Source organism: Chironomus tepperi, unplaced genomic scaffold, assembly GCF_022539635.2.
Source record: "Chironomus tepperi strain 1889 unplaced genomic scaffold, CSIRO-AGI_Ctep_v1 contig_85, whole genome shotgun sequence".
Lineage (NCBI taxonomy): Eukaryota > Metazoa > Arthropoda > Insecta > Diptera > Chironomidae > Chironomus > Chironomus tepperi.
In genome coordinates, this window is record NW_027226207.1 from 4,981,765 (window position 1) to 4,998,508 (window position 16,744).

At 32.1% G+C, this 16,744-nt stretch overlaps 2 protein-coding genes across 2 annotated transcripts; both read right to left on the reverse strand.

Moving 5' to 3' along the window:
• Positions 1-9,958: 9,958 nt before the first annotated feature.
• LOC139086021 (ammonium transporter 2-like) lies at positions 9,959-12,295 on the reverse strand. The gene is made up of 7 exons (XM_070634292.1): positions 12,110-12,295; positions 11,541-11,868; positions 11,178-11,477; positions 10,921-11,117; positions 10,758-10,863; positions 10,563-10,696; positions 9,959-10,503 (listed from the first exon to the last, which is right to left on the reverse strand). The coding sequence occupies exons 1-7, from the start codon at positions 12,189-12,191 to the stop codon at positions 10,115-10,117; spliced, it is 1,536 nt and encodes a 511-aa protein (XP_070490393.1). The 5' UTR covers positions 12,192-12,295; the 3' UTR covers positions 9,959-10,114.
• Positions 12,296-12,980: 685 nt separating this feature from the next.
• LOC139086359 (putative ammonium transporter 3) lies at positions 12,981-15,958 on the reverse strand. The gene is made up of 7 exons (XM_070634784.1): positions 15,684-15,958; positions 15,224-15,590; positions 14,760-15,171; positions 14,577-14,690; positions 14,469-14,504; positions 14,315-14,389; positions 12,981-13,903 (listed from the first exon to the last, which is right to left on the reverse strand). Exons 1-7 carry the CDS (start codon positions 15,809-15,811, stop codon positions 13,482-13,484), a joined length of 1,554 nt encoding a protein of 517 aa, XP_070490885.1. The 5' UTR covers positions 15,812-15,958; the 3' UTR covers positions 12,981-13,481.
• Between the last annotated feature and the right edge of the window lie 786 nt (positions 15,959-16,744).

The window sequence follows — 16,744 nt, forward strand, 5'->3', positions numbered from 1 at the left end:
AGTTATTATGATCCTGGTTGCATCATTTATCTACACAAGTCAGCACAATGCCATTATTGAATCACATTTTTGAACCACATCTAGTCAACCATCTTATCATTTAGTTTAAAGAAAGACGACAAAACACGATCAATATTGGATGTTTTGCATTAAGTAGTTATATGTAAAACAAGTTGATATTTCCAATTTGAAGTTTCTAATTAGATATCAAGTAGATTCATTAAAAAGCAGAAAAATTCCAAAATTTTGAATGTTTTATCTCGAATTGAATGTTTGAAGTTGGATAAGCTACAATAAATATCCTTTTTATACTTAAAATCCAGAATAATCTCAATTTTTTAACTCTAAACTCCATTTAAAGTACTTTTCAAAGCCTCTCAACAAACAGCCTTCATCATTAAAATTATCTCAAGCATTTTCATCTCTCAGGCAACTCAAAGTCGACATGAAAAAAATATGTAAATGATAACATACGATGTAAAACTCCTATAATAAAAACTTTTAATCGTAAACATAAGTCAAATACGTGATATAATTTGTATATAGCACAAATACGTATTAAAAGTCATTACAAATTACTTAGAGCGATATTCAACTTTGAGGGAAGTTTGTTCTTTGACAAAAAAATATAAGAAAGTTTTCTTCTGATTGTGAGCGTAAAAGCTGCATCATGTTACACATAGAATGTGATATAGCAATTAAGAGTCCGCCCTTAATGTATAGATACATAATGAAGTGAATTACGAAACAAACTTGAACTCGATATTATACTCGCTTTGTGTTTAGAAATATGATATTTGTTTGCACTTAATGGAGGTTGTTTGGATGTTATGTCATGATAGAAATTGGAATTGCTGTACATCTTGACGTCTCTGAGAACGGATATCAAAGTCTGGTTTATTAGGAATTTCATATAAGTTGGGAATTACTGCTCGAGGGACAAAATTCTGCACCAACGACAAAACAGTGCTTCTTGCCGTTGATTGGGCGCTACAGCGATGCCCCTGCGAACACTTTGTGCTATTCAGGATGAACACTAAGAACTAGAGTTTATAGTCGACTTTCATACAAATTCTCAGTCCAATTCGATCAAATGTCTAAACAATTCTAAATGCAGAAATCCACAACTTAACAAAACATCCAAACCGACCCCCCCAAAAAATGAAAGCTTTCGTCATTCAATCAATCTTCTCTAGTCTATGTTCTATGTTTACGACTGAATAGAATTCTTTTTAATGGATTTCTGATGGCATTTGAGATTGCATTTCATTTTGTACATTCTTGTTTGAGTCAAAGTTGTTAAGATGAAGGGAAAAATAAGTACCAAGGATTTCGTCACTAGGGAGATAATTTATGGAATGCTGTTAAATTATTGTAGAAAATCCTTTAAAAAATGAACGTCTAGAAGTAAGGAATTCAAAAGATTAATGAACTGAGAATGTACAATTTTTCCGTCTTTTTTAAGAAGTTTATTCTCCATCCTGCATTCTTTTTTTATTTCCTTTTATGTATGTACACACAAGCATGCATAAAATATTCATGAGTATATTGAAAATTTAATTTCATTTCTTGACATGCATGTTCAAAAGGTAAAATAAATGTATGATTATACTCATATGCTTAAAAGAATGCGATGCACATTTTGAAATGCTGAAAAGTCAAAAGGAGCACATGATGAAAAAAAAATTGCAATTTATTTTAATTTTTTTATATTTTTTTCATGACATTTAAATCTTTTTATAGCTCAATTTTATGGATGATGAGGCTGCAATTGTTAGTTATTCTGGTTTAAGTACCTATATTAGTGTCTTAGAATCCAAGAGAGGTCATGAATCACAATTGATCTGTACAGACAATGAAATAAGTTAGCATAGAATCTTGATATAATTGAAAGTTAAATTCCTTTGAAGATTCATAAGTTGAGCTCGGCTTGGGGTCGGCGACTGCTCTCAAGAAATGCAGGCTGATCCTAAAAATCCATAAGTCCCATCAACCAAGTCTCATACCCTACAATATGAGTCAATAAAGTTGCTAAGACAGATGACTAATCGTGTTTTATTCAAAATCCTAGAAAAAATGGAAAAATCCACAAAAAACTAGAAAAAATTTCTAAATTTTTCATGTTAAGCTCCAAAATTTAATCATCCTCAGAAACACCAAAACCTCGCATTTGATCCTACTTCTTATTTAACAAGAAAGCCTTTGTAATATTTTCCGCAGATTACCTTCATTATTTAGCATCATTTCTTACATCCTAAAACAGCTTTGATCAAAAAATTTCCACGAAAAACAGATTATCCATCCATGAAAGTACGTTGCAGTTAAATAAGGAAGAAGAGCATCACAATTTTTACAAATCCAACATCGTGTTTTTCTTAATCAATCTAATATCGATAGCAAATCCCTCTTTATTCTTCTCTCATCGTTCTCTTATACTCTATTTTTATGCAATATTCATTCTATGTACATCCTTCAGACAGTATTTTCAGCTCCATTTCCCATTTAAGATGAGTGAAATACAATCGTAAGGGAAAGAAAGGAGAGCTCTTATATACATTAGATAATGCTTCACTTAGCTCTATCTTTTACTTACAAATTGATTGATTAGTTATTTCATATTGATGAAAAAAATAAGAAAATTTTCTCTTTCTGCATTGTAATCGATGGATATAAAAATATTTAAAAAAAAAATATTTATCATCCTCAAGTAAGACTTTTCGTTCATCTTTCTCAGAATTTGTTCACGGATCATTTAGAATACATACTTATAAGAGAGTTTAAATCTCTTTTTTAAGATTGACATTGCATGAGAGAAGCAGCAGCCAACAGCGATGGATATAAAAAACGTTTAAATCTAATTTTGTTAAAAGGATAATGTGAAAAATAGAAAAAAAGAGCTGTCATCAGAAAAAAACATAGAATGAGACATAGAAAAGCAACAACAAAAAAGTTGGGGACATTTTGTATGATGGAAGCGAGTGTAAAGCATTATCCAGCAGACAAGCCTTTTATCATACGGTTTTTTGATGGTACCGAGCTGGATATGAGGTTACTAAAGGTGGTTTGACTTATGCATGCTTGAGGTGTATAGTTCAGAGACTGTAAGCTTTGTTTGCAGCATTTGTGGTTCAAAAACTTACAAACTGTTTTATTGAGTTTCAAACTTAAAATATGGCAGTCAAATCGGCAGTTTTACAGCTTCACATCAAAGTTACAACAAAAGGCTTTCCACCTGCTTTGTTTCTAGTTCTATCTTCTAGTTTGGACTATCTCTATGTCCGCAAGTTGAGTTGATATTCTTTCAACACTGTTCTTCGCAAATAAGCATTTAAAGCCTAATTTAAAGCTGTTAGCTGCCGTATTCCAAACTCAAATTCTCTGTAAAAATCCAAATCCAAAGTAATTACATCCTAGTAAATTTCACGTATTCCAAACATCAAACAACTCCAGAATCAAACATTAAAAAATACAAACATGTCACTCGGGACTCTCTTGTCTCTTGTTATTTAAAGGAAATTCCTCTTTTTTTTTCTTTTATTTTTCCATCTACAGAATGAGAATCTCTGACACATTACAATATAGCTTGCTATAAAAAAGAAATAATCTCTTTATATGTGTATCTGAATAGAACAAGCAAAAGCAAAAGAAAAGAAAAAAATTTTTGAATGGATTTTTATCGTGTCAATCAAATTTCTCATCTTTTCTTCTTGTTATCCTCGTAAATTCTATCTTTTTGTGCTTGCTTTTCTAGCTTTTCTTTTCTTATTTTGTGCCTGAAGCTTCTCTTCAATTTTTTTTTCCTTTTATAAATGAAATTGAATTTTATTTGAAGGAAGTTTTTTTTTTCTTTTCTTTAATTTTCATTTATTCAGCATAAACAAGCACAGCATTTCAAGAATATCATTTTTAAATTGAACAGCTACTGCGTCGTCTGAAACACGATAGCATCAAAAATTGCAAAATATTTGATGACATATGAAATTTACAGAGAGGGTTGGTGTGCTTATTGCGTAGCTTGGAAGGTATGTGACGTTACATTGGCATATAGTCTGATTCTTGAACTTTGTGGCTGTCTCTTTGACATATAGCTGATGTTTTTGTCTTTTTAATGAGTTTACCTGCCAATTTTGAGAGAAATTCGAATTTTCTGCCATTTATTTTAGTGACGAGAACCGGTGAGAACCTCAAAAGACCCAAAAAGCATTCCTATGTCAATACCTAACCATCAAACGACCCAAACGTTTATTAACTGGAATTTTCTTGTTCATCTGACGAGATTTTAATAACTTTGAACTTCGATAGTAGATTAAATTTCAAAGTCTTGTACAAACAAGCTTCTAGCTTCAAAAATGTCAAGGATTTCTTCTTCCGTCACAAATAATAGAAAAAAAAAGTAAACTCAAGACTTATATCATTTGAGATCAAATTGTCTTTATTATGTTTTGTCATGAACCCACGTCAAGGTCAATTAATTTATATTCATCAAGCATTGTACAATGAAGTAAAATTGTGACTGTAGGTGGATATTGAATTATGTTTAAGTTCTGATATTATAACGACAAACTTTGACTCGTAATTTGCTTTCAGGCTTTTTGTTATTGACAATATTGTTGTTTTCTGTGGAAATTAAAACTTCAGTTGAATTCTGTCTGGACTTTGTGTTTGCTTCATTATGAATGAAATAGGATGAAGATGGTTGTGATGATGGTTTGGGTATGATGTGGTGTTGGTCATCTCATATTACCTAATTGGATGTCATGAGTTAATGAACTGACTGTTTTATCCATCGATAGATCAGTTGTTTGGTCGAGACACAGAAGCAAAAGTGATGCACAAAGCAAAAATGCATCAGATGGTCGTCCTAAACTTAGATGGCATCGGAAACTGTCTTTACTGCTGGATATTTCTGGTAATTCCTAAAATCAATTGCAATGCTGTATAAATTACATAATATTCCCTAACAACAGCTCATAAATAGATCAGTACCCCCAAAATTCGACATAAGGAAGCTTCCTCAATTCAAAATTTACTATAATGCACAAAATACAAATTCTTCTTCCTTAATAGTTCCTTAATAATTGAATTACATTCAGATTTACTCAAAATTGAACTAAAAATTCCATCCTTTCAGCTATTGTCTGCACACTTTATCCACCAATTTCAATCTTTGTCGCTTATTCCTTACTACTCATGTATATAAAATTTAAAAAAAAAATCGAATCAACATTTCACATTTATCTCAATCTCATCCGTTATCTCTTCAAGCAAGGATAAACGTTAAATAGAGAGAAAAAGAAATTTCTTGTCAACGCTTGACTGCATCGAAGGTGTTTGACGTGTATAAAAAAAAGTATATTTGAATGGAATGAAATGAGATAAAAATCTATCGCGCGCGTATTTCCTCCTTTTCTTGTTTCCGATAGAAACATAAAATTCAAATCAAATTTCTTTTCGCTTCAAAAAATTTTCATCATAAAAACTTTTTTTTTATCGTTTTTTATTTGAGGAAAATTTTTTAATATTGCATTTTGGAATCAATCAAAGGATATAAAAAAATAAATTCCATCTGTGCAAGAATTTTGAATGAATAAACGCGAAATTTATCAACGATAAATCGAGATTTTATAATGTTTTTTTCTTTTCTTTGTGCGATACTGCCGTGTGCTTGACGACATCGAAAAATATTTTTATTTTATAAGTCAATTTTGTGAATGAAAAAAATATTTTTTTTTTTCATGTTAATTGAGAGATAATTAGTCGCATGATCGGAAATTCAGAGGTGAAAAAATAGAGAATTTTAAATATTTTGAGGTGAAAACTAAGAAAATTCCTCAAGTTCATTGAATTTTTGAAGATCTACACCGGGGTCTGAATGGAAACCGAGACTAGAACTGAAGCCAAGGCCTAGACCGAGATTGAGATTCAAGTGAAATCTACGAAGTTTCAAAAATTTCTAAGATTGAGCAGACTTGGCCTTGTTTACAAGAAACTTTAGCATTCATTTATGAAGCCGAATCAAAAATGGAGTTTTTCGCATATTATCATCTCCATTACAAGCACTAATTGAGGATTGTTAATCCGAAATCCTCAAAATTTGAATAATTCAGAGGAAAATTTAGCAAGTCGTTAGTTCATAATCGCTCTATTTCGAATCAAAATGTTAGCAATTTAAGTTACGAGTTTTCTTTGGAAAACGTCCTTATTTCTATTTGACGGAATCTTCTACGTTTCTCAAACTATATCCATCAAATTGAACTCCCTTTTCCAAATACTCACCCACCAACTCTGTACATCAATAAATTCATTCACCCAGTTTCTTTGATTTTTCCAGAAATTTCGCAGTACTAGTATTAAATGACATCAACTTCTAGCAATTCCACTATGACGTCAATTCAATTAATTTTCGATAATTTGTTTTCAATAAAAAAAATCACGTCATGCACTATGGGCCCAAAATGGCAAAGGTTGTCAAAAATTCAGGTTATGTATGGATATTGTAGTGCCTGAGAAGTAGTGTACGGGAAAAAAAGAAATTTTGTCCAAAACTGCTGTGTGCCTGACTTATGGCCAAAAAACGATTTTTGGTACCTGCCATTATAAAAATTGTTGGCGTGCTTCAATGCATGGACCAATTTTTTTCAAACTTTTTTATTTATTAGATATACATAGAACCTACAAAATAGCAACACATTTGCATAATTTAGGTTCCACTGTATATCCAAAAAAGTTAAAAATATGTCAAAAAATGCGATTTTTTTTACATTTCATGCTCTCATGTAGTTATAATGCACTATGGGATAAAAAATATATATGCATTTGATAGAACCTATTTATAACTAAAAATCATACATAGATTGTACTTTAATTGGATGCACTACAAAAGCATAAAATAACTTTAAAGCCAAAAATTTTCGGTTTTTTGTGATTTTTTGACCTTTAACCCCCTTTTTCCCTATAAAGTAAATTCGTGCTGTTTCAGGTGAACAGTGATTATTATAGGACTTGTATTGTACTATTATTATGTGAAAAAAAATTTCAATATGAGACCCCCCTAGCTCATTTTTGGGGGGTCCAAAAGTATGCCCCCCCTCAAAAATGGGGGTCTCTCAAAACTCAATGTTACTTTTCTTAATCGGATGTTTAACAAATAATTTAAAAACATTTTTAAACTACATTTGAACAAATTATAAGTAGTTTCAAACTGTTCTGAACAATCGAAACTACTCATGCTACCCAGTTCATAGATTTGTAAATTTTTGAGTTTTAGACATATTTTCACGAGGTTTTTTGAACTCAAATAGCAATACATATATGAATTGTTTATTTTTTCATAAAGTACTAACAATATCCTATCCAACAATATATAATAAGTCATACATAACGTCAATTCAGACAAGAATTTTGAAAAATGTTCAAAAGTTTATGTTTTTTAAAATTCATCCTTCACATTTATGCTTATAAATGCTGTTAAACTTAAGTATATGCATTGAATTTGGTATTTTTGTAGACATTAGAGTAGTATTAAGGTAATAAAAAGGAAATCAAAGTCCAAAAATAGCTTAATGTAAAAAAGGACAAAGTCCAATTTGCAATATTTTGACTTCCTTTACTCAGTGCAGGGAGCATCCAAATTTTATTTTTTGAAATATTTTCTACACATATATACTAGAACTAACAGAAAATAAGCAAAAAAATAATTTTCCGAGATTAAATCGAACAAATTTGTCCATTGAAAAACCTTAAAAATAGCAATTTTTAGAAAAAATTAGTTAACTCGATTCTTATGATTAGCAGCGAAAAATTACTTTTGTGTATATTTTCTGTTAGTTCTAGTATATATGTGTAGAAAATATTTCAAAAAATAAAATTTGGATGCTCCCTGCACTGAGTAAAGGAAGTCAAAATATTGCAAATTGGACTTTGTCCTTTTTTACAATAAGCTATTTTTAAACTTTGATTTCCTTTTTATTGCCTTAATACTACTCTAATCTCTACAAAAATACTAAATTCAATTCATATACATAAGATCAACAGCATTTATAAGCATAAATGTGAAGGATGAATTTTAAAAAAACATAAAATTTTGAACATTTTTCAAAATTCTTGACTGAATTGACGTTATGTATGACTTATTATATATTGTTGGATAGGATATTGTTAGTACTTTATGAAAAAATAAACAATTCATATATGTATTGCTATTTGAGTTCAAAAAACCTCGTGAAAATATGTCTAAAACTCAAAAATTTACAAATCTATGAACTGGGTAGCATGAGTAGTTTCGATTGTTCAGAACAGTTTGAAACTACTTATAATTTGTTCAAATGTAGTTTAAAAATGTTTTTAAATTATTTGTTAAACATCCGATTAAGAAAAGTAACATTGAGTTTTGAGAGACCCCCATTTTTGAGGGGGGGCATACTTTTGGACCCCCCAAAAATGAGCTAGGGGGGTCTCATATTGAAATTTTTTTTTCACATAATAATAGTACAATACAAGTCCTATAATAATCACTGTTCACCTGAAACAGCACGAATTTACTTTATAGGGAAAAAAGGGGTTAAAGGTCAAAAAATCACAAAAAACCGAAAATTTTTGGCTTTAAAGTTATTTTATGCTTTTGTAGTGCATCCAATTAAAGTACAATCTATGTATGATTTTTAGGTATAAATAGGTTCTATCAAATGCATATATATTTTTTATCCCATAGTGCATTATAACTACATGAGAGCATGAAATGTAAAAAAAATCGCATTTTTTGACATATTTTTAACTTTTTTGGATATACAGTGGAACCTAAATTATGCAAATGTGTTGCTATTTTGTAAGTTCTATGTATATCTAATAAATAAAAAAAGTTTGAAAAAATTGGTCCATGCATTGAAGCACGCCAACAATTTTTATAATGGCAGGTACCAAAAATCGTTTTTTGGCCATAAGTCAGGCACACAGCAGTTTTGGACAAAATTTCTTTTTTTCCCGTACACTACTTCTCAGGCACTACAACATCCATACATAACCTGAATTTTTGACAACCTTTGCCATTTTGGGCCCATAGTGTCATGGTAGCAAACATTCTTTTATTAAATTCATATCTCAATCTAATAATTAAAATTCATTCTAAAAATATTTATTGTGCTAATTGAGTTTTATTTTATGAACTTTGGATACTGCCTGATTTTCTAATTAATTTTGTATTGCTTCCGATTGGTCTGAGTTTATATTAACCTTCATTCTTTGAGATTTAGATGTTTTAGAGGGATTATTGATAAATGATGTCATCATCTCTACGAATTTGTGATTCTATGAACTTAAAAAACTGTTGATAGGACACATAAATAACGGATGGATGGCTCTCATGTCTTTTCGAAAACGGGCCTCTACCCTCCTGATCGACAGCTTCCTGAATACGGCTCTGGTACTGTTTCGTTTGAAGAGCACGTGGATCATATCGTATTGGAAATTAGCAGCGGGAAGTCAGCGAAATAGGCTGCTTTTACTGCCATTTGAGGTAAGTCATAGATTACAATTGATCTATACTATCAGCGAAGTAGTTCATGTGCTGTGATATCTAAATGATCCCCTAACTGAAATCTTATAAATCAATAAATAATTAATAATTTGGGGCTATAAATCCTCGATGAAAAAAATAAAAACTCAAAATATCCCCGTCCTGAGATCTCAATTTTTATTAACAACCTAATGATTATATAAATTTATATAACTGTCATAATTATGTATGAAATAAGGTCAAAAAAGTTCAATCTATAAATTTCAACACAACACCAAATTTCATTCATAAATCAACAATATTTAATTAATTTTTTCTGTTTTATGTAGCTAGTGACTGCTTTTCATAGAAATTGAGTCTTTAGGTCTATTGATTTTGATTAAAATTTTGATATTAATTGTATATTTTAATATTGTAAGAGTAAATAAATTTTAATAACTTATGAACTTCTTTCTCCTACCCCCTTTTTTGTAGCTGTGCTCATTTTATTAATTTTGCCATAGAAACAACATGTTGACAGATATTCTTATAGCTCAATAGTTTTGGATATAAGTAAATTAAAATTAAAAATATGACAGAATAAAGTTAAAAATTCATAATATGTTACAGACGTGGAACTGGTCGTGGTAAATTTGCGATACTTTCATTGCCTTCAAATGTGAGATTATATTGTGCTAAATTCCTATTCCTCATAGATCCATCAAAGAAGCTTGGTGGATTGAGTGTTACTGGTGTGACTGGAAGGCTTAGATTAACTTCATCAGACTTGATTTTTATGCTGTTTGTGATTGGTGGCTGAATCATTGATAATGTTTCATGTGCTGTGACTCCATGTTCAACAATATCGCAGCCAATTTCCTCACTTTCAACATCTAATCGAAGTGGAAGAATTTTATTGCAAAGTTTGATGACTGGATAGGCACCGAAAAATCCTAAGCATGAAAGAGCTACAATTGCTATCAGTTGAACTGTAATGAACCACCATCCACCGCCTGAAATAATAGAAAGTTTGGAATTTTCCTTAAATTTTGATGAATATTTTAATGATTACCCATTAACAATCCTTCTCTTCCCATAGTTGTAAATAATGGAACTGGATTTTCAGCAAAAAGTCCAACTGAAATGTATCCCATTACACCACCGGTCCAGTGAGTTGAAAAGCAGCCAATTGGATCATCAATGCCACTAATAAAGGAATCATTAATTTAAATCTGATCAAAAATGTTAGAAATGTCAAGAATCTTACAGTTTATCCATCACTGGAATCAATGAAATTGACACAAATGCTGTAAATGCTCCAAACAACACACAGATTGACATTGGCATAATATAGCAACTTGCGTTACTCATGACTAGAGAAATTAAATAAATTAGCATTTTTAAGGATCAAATTCATCAAATCTACTCACTTAAGGAAGCAATAATGGCTGATATGATTTCATAGACATCAACTTTTCCTTTATGTAAGAACATTGAATAAACAAGTGCAAAAGCTCCAGCACCCCACGTTGATAAAGCAGTACCAACACCAGCACGAACTGCATATGCCCATTTTGCTCCTGCAACACCATATGAACATCCAGCATTAAATGCAAGCCAGCCCCACCTGTAAGATCGTCAGATATTTTATATTCTTTTCAGATTGCAAGGAACAGGCAGAATTTACCATAAAATGAAAAGTCCAATTAAAGCATTCAAAGGACTTCCCATTGGAAGTGGTTCTCTTCCTTTAGCATAACGTCCAGTTCGTGGTCCAATAAACCAAGCACACAATACACCTGATGATCCACCGACAATATGAATTACACCACCGGATAGATCAACTGCTCCAAGATTATGTAACCATCCGTGTTCACCCCACATCCATCCAGCTCCTAATGAATATAAAACTGTCATTACGAATGTAAGAAGACAGTATGATGAGAATCTAGCACGTTCAGCAAGAGCACCGGATACAATTGTGTTGCTATGTATTAAAAGACAATAAAATAATGAAAATCACTTCCGATTGAGCTCATTAATTACTCACCTTGTAGTGGCATAAGACATTTGATATAAAAACAATGTAAATACTCCAGCTGTTAACGGATCACCGAACTTTGTGTCAGTAAAAAAGTCACCGGCACCAAAGAATGGCGTCGTATATTCTCCTCTACCAAACATGAGACCAAAACCGAATATCCAAAATGCCAATCCACCAATGCAAACGTCAGCAATATTTTTCATCATAATATTCACACTATTTTTAGTTCTAACAATACCAGCTTCAACTAATGCAAATCCAGTTTGCATTTGAAAGATGATTAGACATGATAAAATAGGGAATGTTGCGTCAGTTTCAGGGAGGTCATAGAGTCCTATAAAGAGGTATTTTTGATAAGTTTAAGGTACTTTATCTTTGTTTTGGTTGAATGAACTAGTTGAGGATGTTCGGAAGTGAGCTTTAAGTATGATATGCTCTCATGATCACGTTATGTGCCTACTTAGACATTTGAATAATTTGTGACATAAATATCAAGTTAGAGGTACATCAAGCCACACTTTTTCCTCACTGTCCATCCTTTTTCCTTTAGTTCTTTCACAAATTATCAAACTCACCAGGAATAGCATAAGAATCGTTTCTAGGAAATCTGTGAAAAGTGGCATTAATAGCCTCCTCAACAGTCATGTTGTTGACCATCTTGTTTAAAATTTAGAAAACAATTATTTGAGCACTAAGAAAACAAAACTACACTTTCAAGTGCGAATGATAAGATGATTGTTTCAGCACTGAAGATTAAAATTAAAAATTGTGTCAATTTATAGCTTTTCGGTCATCTTATGTGTTGTGGTGAATTTTTAGCGTCCCAATTATCACTTTTATACAGTTTTGATTGATTTATTTTTTGTTATTGTGTGTTGATTTCATAAAGTGACTTGGCTTTGCCGGATGGAATGATTTGTTGTGATATGTGGTCTTTGGTGGCGCCTTATGCTGGCTACAGATTGCTAATTATCAGTCCTGTTGACAACAGAATGCTTAATTATGCTAAATTCAATCAATATACCCTGAAAAATGGTATATTCAACCCAAAGCAGGCTTGTAAGCTCGTTGGTTCCTCCAAAAATCGTGATTTTTAAAGAATTGTCCCTAATAGACAAAGAGACCGCTTTAAAGTACCGTATTGGTATTTCTAAACCATGAAAGCATGCTCTATCCCTGTTAGGATGTAACATGTGCTTCATAAAGTAATTTAAATTAATTAATTTTGGACATGAACTTTCATTCCATTTCCACTTCAAAAGTGCAATTAATTGCAATAATTATCAACACATGTATACCTTCCTTCCAAGAAATAGCAATCCAAAAACCTGAAAATAAGTGATAATTGATACACCCGAATACACAAATTCCTAAAATAAACAGCATAAAAAAAAATTTCATTCATTCTTTCTGTTGTTCATTCATTCTTTTCAAGATACAAATTCATTCACATGATGTTCATTAACACATCTTTTTATTTAATTATTATAGATAATGATTTGTTATGCTCATTGATTTTCGACACATCTAGTCGACGTTAAATACAATCACATATACCTTAATCTATTTTTAAATTTTTTCTGTTTGTAATAAGAATCACTATGTGGTGTGGCTAATGAATGGATATGTCTTGTGATTTATTTATGAAAATGTGCTTTTTTGGTTCAGTTGGATGGGTTTTTGATTAGCATTATCGGTGATTAGGATGATGATTGGTGTTTTTTGGTGATTTTAGAGCAGAAACTGGAAAATATTTACTTTGATCTGTTGCATAATGTGTCATTCAGTTTGGGAATTAACGTGGTTTAGTGGACTAATATCAACTTGCGCATCCAAGATGTATACATGAACTACTGCTAAATATTAAAGTCCTTATTTATTAAAACTCAACAAATACTCTTAATTTTAATCAAATCCAGCATATGACAACAATACATCCATGCAAGCTCACGCACTGTCATGTTGAAAGCCCAAATTTTCTCGTGCTGATGTCTTCGATCGATTCAATATCCTCTCATTGCTAAAATAGGTTTTATAAATGTCAGCCATCTTGTTATTATCATGCAAACGAAACCCTTGGGACATAACATTTCTTCCATCCACTTTCATTTTTTCATCTTTTTCATCCTCATTGTTGTTGTCGTCTGATTTTACTGATGTCGATGATTTCATGTCCTTTTCAATCGCCTGAAGTGATGGCATAATGTTATGTTCCGAATAATCTGCTCCCAAAATTTCATCCTCAACATTCATACGAAGTGGTGTAATTTTGTTGACAAGCCATAGTAAGAGGAATGTTGAAAAAATTCCCCAGAATATTATACAAACAACTGCCAATGCTTGAACTGACAACAAATACATTCCTCCGCCTAATATACATAAGATTGTAAGGAGATTTATTTTGTAAATAAAAATATAAAAAAAATGAACAATTTCTTTATGGGGGTCGTTTATGAATGACGTTTGGGTACTCAGAGGGAATTTAGACTAGTGCAGCTTATGCGATCGGAAGCCTAGCCAGATTCAACTTGGAATGAGGACCCAAACTTGACAAAAACTGGAAATTCTCCTATGACGCTGCCCCTGCATCCCAGCATTAAAAGACCCAAATGGATAAAATTAAGCATAAAACAAGAACAAAGACGTCATTGCCAAACAACTCCCATTTCATATTATTCAGTTGCTATCATTCTCCACAACGTCCATTATATGATAATGTTATATAATTTAAATAAATAGAATGAATGCAAATATCTCATATTTTTTTGTTAATACAGTACCTTTTAGTAATCCTGAGCGACCACTTGTGGAATCCATTTTGGTATCGTCACCGAAAATTCCGACGGCAAGTACACCTACTCGAAAGATATTAAAATGAGGATGAAAACAAACAATTTAAAATTAAGATGGCAAAAAGACATTTTAATACAATACCCCAAATTCCGGATACTCCATGTACAGCTATGGCACCTGAGTTATTTTTCACAAAAAAAAATTAAAGATAGAGACACAAATAAAAATAAATGAAGCTATTTTACATACCGACAGGATCGTCAATTTTCATTTTGTCGAATAGCGGAAGCGAGAAAAGTGTGAAAATGGAACCAATTGTGCCAACAAGTATCGATTCCCATGCGCGAAATAAAAAGCAGCCAGCTGTAAAATTAAAAAAAAAAGAAAATCTACAAATTGCATAATTTTGGTTAAATTTTCCAGCCAACAAACCTGTGATAGCAACAAGTGATGCAAGAATTCCGTTGATAATGTCTGATGGATCCAGTTTGCCTTTATTTTTAATCATTGAATGTGCTAAAGCATAACAACCGCCTGCAAATGACGCCAACATTGTCATAAATGCAGCACGAGCTGCATATTCCCATTTATATCCTGTCAAACCATATGTTGAGCCAGAGTTGAATGCAAGCCATCCGAACCATAAGAAAAATAGTCCAATGCATGCATTCATTGGATTTCCCATTGGTGGTGCTGGTTTGTTTGGCTTATCATATCTGCCATGACGTGGACCGAGCATTATTGCACCTGCAAAGGCACTTGCACCACCTAAAAGATGAACAGGTCCACTTCCAGCGATGTCCACTACACCAAGGTTCCTTAGCCATCCAGTCTCACTCCAAACCTGGAAATTATAATTGATAAAATGAATTTTTAAACAATGAAGCTCAGCTTACCCATCCAGCCGGTATACAATAAACAATAGTATTAATTAACGAAAATAAGCAATAAGCGTGAAAATTAATTCTTTCCGCAACAGTTCCCGACAATATTGTCGTTGCTGTTGTTGCAAATGATAATTGAAAGAAAAATGCTGTGAAAATTTGTCCCATTAGTTGATCTGACACGCTTGGATCCACCATAAAATCACCAAATGCAATAAATGGTGTTGTATAGTCACTTCGGCCATAAGATAATCCATAACCAAATAGATAGTATGTAAATCCACCGAGTACAACATCTACAATGTTTTTCATCATAATATTTACTTGGTTCTTTTGCGATACAATGCCAGACTCAAGAAGACCAAAGCCAGTTTGCATGCTGTAGAAATAAATCAATTTTTTTTTTGTTGTTATGTCTGTTTGTTTCCCATTCTCATTTATTAGACTAGATATATAGAAAATTTATTCTCACGTGAAAATCATAATAGACGCAATCATAATCCATCCCGCATCTTGTATTTCGATATCATAGACTCCCGGTATCACGTAACTATTGTTTCGTACATACGATTCCATTTTGTAGTAATTCACTGTTGTCATGTCCCGAAACAAAAAAAGTATAGCAGAAGATTGGAATTTTTCCTATAACGTTCTCACTTTTTTCTATTGCAATAGTCACACTATCTGCCTATACATACTCAGGTGTACTAAACTATACAAAATTGCATGACTTTGCACAAAAATCTACAGCAATTTTTTCCGTAACCGCAATAGCCACATGCATGCATGCATACACCTGAATAGAACGCAGAAAAGTTTTTTTGTGAACTGAAGTGAAAAAAGTTTATTTTTTTTGGTATTTTTATAGTCAGAATTTGTTATTCGTACTCGATTAATAGCATGTGAGAGAGATAACCAAAAACTGAAAGCCACACTGGGAGGGCAGAATAGTTTTTATGCTAAAACGTAAGAACAAATGAATATATAAATTCATTCAGAAATAATTGGAAGCAATCATGATTATTATTTTTTTTCTGACAAAAGCTCACGCTTTGGGAGCCAAATCATGAACAATATGATTGTTTATTTTGGAGGATTTTTCTTGAGGAAGGGGTTTTTTGGATGTTATTGTCTACTTGGTAGGAATTGATTCTTGTGGATTTAATTGTTGCTTGAAAATTAAGTTTGAAGTGGGTTAATAGAGCTAAGAATAAGTATTCGACAGTTGAGTGTTGTAAAATTAACAGATGAGGAAGTACGGCTGGATAGTGCAGACAGATTGGAAGACTGATTCTGTCATTGCTGGGGCAGAAGCAAAAGTTTGTTTCAGCACCCATGGATATAATGCACAAGGAAAACGATGATCAGCAGCTCCAAAAGTCAAGAGCTCCAACTTGGGGCAGACCAGTGATGTATAAGCTAACTGTGCGGACAGACAATTCGCATATGCTAGGTGACAGAGCCAATCATACAGTCAGATGGAAAGTCTTTTGTTATATCTTAAGCTACACATAGGAACAAGTTTGCAGTAAA

Bases quoted from the DNA above. Each gene is read 5' to 3' on its own strand.
- LOC139086359 (XM_070634784.1), bottom strand. From the start codon at position 15,811: ATGACAACAGTGAATTACTACAAAATGGAATCGTATGTACGAAACAAT. The intron at 15,172-15,223 runs GTAAGCTGAGCT...TATAATTTCCAG, and splicing joins ATTGTATACCGGCTGGATGG to GTTTGGAGTGAGACTGGATG. The intron at 14,505-14,576 runs GTATGTAAAATA...AAAATAACTCAG, and splicing joins GAAAATTGACGATCCTGTCG to GTGCCATAGCTGTACATGGA.
- LOC139086021 (XM_070634292.1), bottom strand. From the start codon at position 12,191: ATGGTCAACAACATGACTGTTGAGGAGGCTATTAATGCCACTTTTCAC. The intron at 11,478-11,540 runs GTGAGTAATTAA...TTTAATACATAG, and splicing joins ATGTCTTATGCCACTACAAG to CAACACAATTGTATCCGGTG. The intron at 11,118-11,177 runs GTAAATTCTGCC...ACGATCTTACAG, and splicing joins ATTGGACTTTTCATTTTATG to GTGGGGCTGGCTTGCATTTA.